Genomic DNA, 8,220 nt, shown 5'->3' on the forward strand with positions numbered 1-8,220 from the left:
ACCACATTGGTTTCAACGAAAATAAAAAAGAGCCACTGAAATTCACCAGTGATGGTATGGTACACAAACCATAAATTACAGGCATGCACTGTTTATGACGTTACACTTTACATCACTGATGACATCGATAACATCACTATTTGTTTAATATGTTTTATTACTATGCTTAAAACAAAACAAGTTGTGCCTTCATTGTATTATCACCCATTGTATCAACAAGCAGTAATCTCCCTTGAGACTCCATTTCATCTTGATCATAAATGTTTAACCCCTTCGATGCTGATAAAACGCCGCACACAGCGGGAAAAGCCGCCGCAGCACAGTGCTTAAGCAAATCTGGAGATCAAAACAAAGAGTAGTCTTGGGTTCTCGGTATTTCATTAAATTGATTTATTTCTATTGTCCGGTTTCTACGGTCCCCCTCCTAAGTCATTTTGTTCTACGGGTGATTGGCAGGTGGCAGTTAGAAGGGAAACATCCTTTACAACGAAACTTTTACAACGCAGTGCTATTACAATGCAGATTTTACAACGAAAACCATTACAACGCATTGCGCTGGGGGGCGCTCTAGGATAGGAAATAGATTCAATTTACTATCCAACACCTTCCCTAGTGTCCACGGGGACTGGAGTTGGAATAGTAAATTAAACTATTCACTATCCAGCACCCCAAAGCACTATGCGTTGTAAAGGTTTGCGTTGTAAAACTGGCGTTGTAACAGCATGCGTGGTAAAAGCATGCGTTGTAACGTCATACATCCCAGTTAGAAGGCTAAGCTTTCCGGGCAATATGCCGTCCGTGGATCTTACTTCATAACTTACAATGAATCGCTTTATCTTACTTATAAAATCATTGAAGGAGCACCACAAGTTCAGGTCTTATTTATCCTCTTCCCCTCTATGCCGGTTTTGTCTCGGAAAGTATGCCTAGGTATATTTGCACATTTCATCATGTGTCTATACTGATTCTTTAATCAGAGAACTTTTTTGCCAATTTTTAAAAAGAATTCGTATTCGATCCAATCCAGGGCGTTATCCCTCTTCCCCCTTTATCTTCTCCTGAAATTGTTTAGTGCTTTCTATTTCCGCCCATTTCAGCAAATTAGTCTGCCACTGTTTCAGCTTGGGGGCTCTATCTTACTTTCAATTTATCGCAGTGAACCTCTTTGCAAGCAATATTGCTTAATCTATACATTTGCATTTACTTCCGTTTTTTTTATTTCTTGTCATGCGGTCCAATGGCCATGTTTCCTGTTAAGTAATTTCTTGTAAGTACTTTGTTACTTTGACCCTATAAACAGTAACAACGAGTCCTGCCCATACTTTGTGGTTAAAATCCACTCCCACATCATTCTGTCATGGTGCCCGGATATATTCAACTTGGCCTATAAGTGATCAAGGAGCTTCTGTGCAGAAAACTGCTTGCAAAAGCTTCAGGCTGGAGTTCCGAGAGCCCCTCAAGCGGTGTCCAGCTGCAAAGCTCCAGGCTATGTCTTATAGCTTTCTGCCTACATTGCCCTCCCGTTTACATCTAAGATCTGCTATGTCACAGTGCAACAATTGTAAAAGGGTCTGATATAGTATGACGACTAGTTTCTTCCCACCACCGATGGTAAGCACATGGTGCAAGATTCAGTGGGTAGGCAGTTCATCCCGCAGTACGCCTCCGGTGCAGTGTATTGCTCCTACCACAGCACCATAATACAAGAACTACCCTACTTACTCCTTAAACCCCTCAATATTGTGCTGATACAAAAGTCATTCATCCCGGCTATCCCAGCCCTCATCCATACTTTAGACTCCACCCAGGTAGCCACTTCTTTCAAAGTGTTGTATACACCACAATGGTAGTTCCACTGCGTATGGCAACTTTGTTGATGTCCGTATTAGACATCTGCCCTAAAAGTATCTGGCTGTATGTATAATTCCAAGGACATCATTATCTAGTTTCCTGTCTCCCCATATCATATATGGTGTGCAACTTGAATATCGAAACCAGAATATTGATGGCACGGATTATCAAGGCAAAATATCAAAACCGAAATAGTGACAGCTAAGTAAGTATAGATGGTTATACCTAACTCCATATCTATGCACCTTGACTATATGTATATCTTCAAGGTACGTTGATGTGGAGGTAGGAATAGTAAATATATACTTCCCTATATGCAATTACCTTTCAATATTTTGTTCCTCAATATTCTGCCACGTTATTTGTGTAGGTCGATATTTGGTGGGTTGATATTCAGTAGTACAACCTCATACTGGCCCGTTCTCTGGTACTTAAGCTCCTCCCAATCATTATGAATTCACTAGAGCCCTCAACATCAAACCACCTAGCCATCCAATAAAGATGGGCTACTAAGTAATATAGCTCAAAGTCTGGGGCTTTGCAACACTGGTTAAGATGGGCAGGGCTGATTCAGCGATGTGCCCCAGTGGGTGTGAACACGATGGCTCATTCTTTCATATACTGTGGGATTGCCCGGTGCTCTGAAAATACTGGGAGGAGGTGACGTCCAGGGCCGGACTGGCCGTATAGGGCACCGGGAGTTTCACCGGTGGGTCGCCAGGGTGGGGGGCGGTTTTGGGTCCCTGGGGGTCCATTTTTTTTACAAGGGGCTGGTAATATCAGCCCCCTGTAAAAAAAATCAGCGAAACACAACATAGCCAAGATGTGGAGGCAATATTCGCCGCTGCCCTGTAGGAGTGGAAGTAGGATATGGATTGGTGTGTGCAGGCGGAGAGTGTGGTCTACGAGAGTAGAGGCTACCCGAACAAATGGACCACAATTTGGGGAAAGTGGAACGAATATAGCGGGTTGTTATGCTGGTTCCTCGAGCTGATCCAGTAGGGATGTTGGAACAAACTGTGTTTGAAGGGGCAGGAAACCTCTGAAAAGTCAGTGAGTTGGAGATACGTTGACTGTCTAGACACTGATACAGTTCGCCCATTGTTGGACTCAGTATACTGTACCATGATTCTTGATGTCATCGCAATGTTATGTTTGATTTTTGCAATAAAAAACAATATTTTAAAAAAAAATCCTGGGGTTTTGAGCCCGCCATCATTAGTTGACAGTGTGGGCTTATGTAACGCACCTCTACTCCTTACAGCACCCCATATTAATTCAGAAAGCAGTGAATCAAGATTGTCCACCCCTCGACGGATCTGCCCCAAACATGACATACTAAAACAAAACTACATGAATCAAAGGAGTGGCAACTTTCGTGCTAAGTCAGCAAAATAAGGCTAGGTTATTAGCAAGAGAAAAAAAAAGCCTTTCAGTGGAAAGTGCATTTGAGCATAACTACATTGATGCTATGGGCGCAGTTGAATATATGGTATAAATGCTGATGCGCAGAGTGGAATATACTATCTATTACCACTGTTGGGTATGGGGAGAGCCCACGACCTAGGATAGAGAGGAAGTCTCCTGGTGTGTCATTTGCCCCTTCCCCTCCTCCAATAATGATAATGAATAGCACATTAAACTGTTTTGCCTCATGTATAATGTATGCAACGACGTTTTTTTCATGCCATTCATTTAAAAAAGATATTTAACAAAAAGCAGAATGCATGGGCTTAATTTTGCACTGTAAGTTGAAACTACATTAAAAAAAAGCCTCGTGACTATTAGCAGAGTTGATCCCTAAATAAAGTAATTGTAGCTTACAGTTAATGAGACACTAAACGTGTTTTTTCTCACCAGTCTCGCTGTACTGTAGTGAATAAATGCGAAAGTGCGTTTATTAGTGCAGTGCACCGAAGCAATATATAATCTGCAGAATGTCAGGTTGAACGTTCTTTTTTGACGTAAAGTGCACTTGTCTGCTCTTCTGCACAGGATCAGAGAGTCATCCGAGGTAACGCTGTGATGTACTTTAAGGGTAAGCTGAGGACCAATGCACAGTCTACCTTAATAGACCTGCTGGTCCTCACCTGACCCAACATTCTGCGTCTCGTGCCCATTGCCGAAGCTGTGTCAGCTCCAGGCATGATGCCAGCACAGCCCACCCACAGGCTGCACGCTGAGCCGTGTATCATTCAAACACGGGGTGCCCGGAGAACACATTTCCGAAACAGAGCAGCTTGTATTCCCAGTGTAAAGGCCAGTACGTTGTATGAGTGCATCTGGAGTCAATAGGATAGCCCAGGGGTTTAAGGGCTCGCTGTGATCTTGACATTCAAATCACAACATGGTTGAATGGTCGGTTCTGCCTTCTAACGCGCGCCAGTTTCGGCTGGGTAACAGCTCAGTTCCAAGTGTTCTGTGTACAGGTTGTGTGCAGATCAATAAATGTAAATCTTACAGATGTCAAATCCCCTCTTCCACCCGCGGTTATCAGAGATTTAAGTCCTGTTCATCTCATTATAAAACGCGGCTTACTGCATGTTTCGGAATGGAAAGAAAACCTGGACTGGATGAATTACCTTCTCACGATTACGCCTGGAAAACTGGATGTCTGTGGAGTTTAATACCTTCAGAGCACCATTCATTCCTGGCGTGTGACTGCCTGACACTTTTATACCACAGACTTCTCAATGGGAAAAAGAGCTGCGAGGGGGTGTAATTGATGCTGTTGGCTAGCGCTTAGAGGTCTCACTCTTGGGTTTAGCCCTTCATCTAGTACTGCCAGCTACACAACTCTGGGGGAATCGCACACAAAATATGTTTTTTTCTGCTGATGTCTGACTGCTCTGGTCGGCGACGGTACACACGCCAGCATAGCGGTTTGTAGCTTTCGTTAGTTCGAACAGGCACGAGAGGCCATTCGTTTTCGAAACAAAGAGGAACAAAGGAGCTGAGAAAAGGAAAAACAGGAAGCTGGCCCCCAGTCATCATTTCTAAGAAAATTAGGACAAATGTCGAAACTCTGCTCTTGGCTAGATGCCAGGAGGTGGAGTGGTGGGGGCGGGAAGGGGGCGCTGCGTCATCATAAACCGTGATAGGCAATGTCTGCAACTGCAACCGAGGCAAGACTGCCTCAAGCAGGGGTCCCTCCCTGCTCAGATATAAGCGGAAAGCTCCAATTCCTCTGCTTTCTCACCGGACTCCCCTCGACGCCCCCTACAGCCAAAAAGTATTATGGTCAATTCCGTAACTTCCTTCCCTACATATACTGCTTTAGCCAACCCGCTTGCCTCTGCTACTGACATCGGCGTCAGACAATTGATACATGACATGCAGTGCTTAATTTGTAAAAATATAAGTGCCAGGACCCTTGTCCTAAGGCCACTACTACAGCTTCCACCATCAATTGCCTTTGCCAGCGCTGACACTGACAGTACCAACACAACTACTAAGCTCACACTAGTGCAAGTGACAATTCCGACTATTCCATGCCACACAAAATTGTAAGAAGGGCTAGAGATATTAGTCATTTGTAATGCAAATTAAATTATTAAACAACTGTGGTGAACTGTTATAAATGCCGGTGTTGACAATTAGGTGCCGGTCACCGGAAACTACCGGCTCAAATTAAGCACTGACCAATTGGACCCATGCCTTGTGCATAACTCTGACCCCGTCCTGCTATTCCAATTTACCGCACTAGGCATGCTGGTGCTTTTAGTTCCATTGTTCTCGTGTCAAATATGCGCCTACAATTTCCAGCATGCTCGTTACCGTTGACTGAGAAAAGTGGGCTGTTTCAAAGTCAACCTCATTGCACGGCGCCAGTTAAGGAGCAGTGAGTCCCCACCAAGGACCCAAGCCGACCCTTCTGGTGCATCCTCCCTCCCTCACTCCGTGGCAGTCACCTTGTGCTGTGATTATACACAAGTCCAAACCCTGGAAAACGCAGTTTACACAAAAGAACCTTTGAAGTCAATACTATAATGTCGACTGCAATGTCGTGTGCCTCCACCCCTCACCCCGTTTGCGATCCCCTTATAATTAGGTGCACGGTATTATGCGGCAACGCGTACTTGATTTTGCTTCACGGTTTACTAAATTATGCATTGAGAAAAGGCAAACTATGTACCAGAATAGGACGCATTCTGTGGCAGTATTGGGTTCCTATTTTGTCATGTTGACGCACGTTGATCCAGTCTAAATAAAAGTTTCGACTCAACAATACGTGTATAACACTTAAATACAGCAAGGAAGCAGTGGCCCCCTTGCAAAGGGTGCCTCGGCGCGGCCCCATATGTTTTTACCGTAAAGTTTGATGCATTTGACTTAGAAACACATTTTTGTTCAAATACGTAACTTAAGCATCAGATGATAGATACATTATGTGGCAACTGTGGCACGTTATGGTGAGTTACTTCGAGTTCGATTATTCCAGTGGACCATTTTATAATGCATCAAAGCCTCAGGAGTGGCTCGAATTCCAGCTGTGCCGTTTCCAAAAACAAAGACACGGGCTGGCTCAACAGCAAGCCCTTTAATTAGTAAAATCGTAATTACTTCCGTGAACTGCGGTCATGTGGCTGAAAACTGACTTTTTAATAAGAATCAAAAAATGAAAGAAAACACTATGCCTAGAGCCTCATGTGTAATCCTCGGTGGGGGTCCTTCCCCACCCCCTCCCCCTTGAGGTGGTTTCCTGTCTGGGTCCGCCGCAGGGCTCCCAGCTGGGAATGTTATGAGCAGGAATTTCCAGGAAACGTTATCCCCTGTATCCAGGACCAGGGAGGAGAGAGTCCCAAGAAAAGACGCTGCATACAGCAGGACAGTCGAAGAGACTGTGGCCTGCTTCCTAACCACGCAGAGAGATTTCACAAAAACTTTCCTCACGTCTTCCCAAGTAATGATTTTGCCAGAACACCACAGTCGCCCCAGAAGCTGAAGGAAGCGCACAGCTCACCAAAAACAAGTATGCCCACGACACGGGCGCACAACACTCTCCTCACATCCCCCCAGCACCCCGTGATTACAAACAAGACAGCCGTGTCGTTAAGGAAGTCGGGGACCCGCCGCACTCACCCCGAGGAGACAGACTTTCAGCTCCCGGATAGCCATCATCTGTTACTGTGAGAATTCCGCATCCTAGGCAGGCGAAGCTTGAGCCAGCGGCGCCCCCTCCCTGTGCAGACGCCGAGCTGAGGTTTCACTCCGGCAGCTCAATCGGAAACCGATGGGAGCTGTTACTGGGCAGCCTGCTCGTCCTTAGTGCTTTTATACACAGGAAGAAGTGAAAAAAGTCCGTCCGAATTTTAGCAGTCTATTGGTTGGCTCAAAGTACACACCACCTTACTTCTGAGTCAGAGCATGCTGGACGGAATCGACCCATGCTGTGCCTGTTTTATTTTAACATAGTCTTTTGTGGAAGGTGCCTGCAGTCAACAGCCTCCTGTGGCAGACAGGAGTTAGTTAGTTTAATTATCCATTGTGCACATTGAAGGCCAGTAGGCCACATTATCGTTTCTAAGAAAATACCAGGAAATATATTTTGTTTAACTCACCAAAACCTGCGTGCCATCCCCCGTTTATCTACGTGTGATAATTATGTTTTGAAGAGCAAATAGCAACATTCATGTATTCTCCTATCTGAAAATCAACATCAGTTTGTCTATAGGGTCGGATTTATTCTCTGTACTTCATATGGTCAACTACAGGCATGACATGTCCAAATACAAATGTCTATGTCCAGCAGTGCCTCACATGCCTGCTTCCATATCCAGGGGTTCAGCCTTGTGTGTGTGTGTCTAAATACACAGCCAGTGGAGAACATGCCCAGCCTCCCAGCTACTGCCTGAGCGGCCGTTTTGGCGCTCCGACCAATCACAATGCTGCTCCTGCAGCATCGTGATTGGCTGGTAGAGTCCGTGAATTGGGTGCTCTGCAGGACTGCGGATGAGGGGAGAGACGTGCAGCAGCGGCAAAAAGGTGTCATTTAACATTTTTTTATATCATGCCTCCCCATCCCTGTATAGAAGCAGCCGCCACTGCCTATACCTTAGGCCATTAACCAAATAGACGCCAAAGTGTTTTGAAAATTACACGTATGCCTTTTGCGTTTCTAAAGATAGCCGTTAGCCAATCATATATTGCCTTGTATTTGGCATGTACCTTAGTATACCGTCAAGTTAACACGGTATACAGCGGAACACCCTATACGCCGGTATCACCGCAAAACTCCAGAAAAAACTCCAACGCATCAGCCAGACTCATACTAGACATCCCACGCAAAGACCATATCTCTAGCCACCTGAAAAACCTCCACTGGCTCCCCGTCAATAAGAGGATTACTTTCTGACTCCTAACCCACGC

At 45.1% G+C, this 8,220-nt stretch overlaps 1 protein-coding gene across 1 annotated transcript in view; it reads right to left on the reverse strand.

The window, feature by feature from the left end:
* The window catches only part of RAB31 (RAB31, member RAS oncogene family), a 321,603-nt gene extending 314,480 nt beyond the window's left edge, over window positions 1–7,123 (reverse strand). The window contains exon 1 of the mRNA XM_086964939.1: window positions 6,934–7,123. Within this exon, the coding sequence (XP_086821065.1) occupies window positions 6,934–6,972 (39 nt within the window). The 5' untranslated portion in view covers window positions 6,973–7,123. The remainder of the gene's footprint in view (window positions 1–6,933) is intronic.
* Between the last annotated feature and the right edge of the window lie 1,097 nt (window positions 7,124–8,220).

Source organism: Lissotriton vulgaris, chromosome 4_1 (genome assembly GCF_964263255.1).
Source record: "Lissotriton vulgaris chromosome 4_1, aLisVul1.2, whole genome shotgun sequence".
Taxonomy (NCBI): domain Eukaryota; kingdom Metazoa; phylum Chordata; class Amphibia; order Caudata; family Salamandridae; genus Lissotriton; species Lissotriton vulgaris.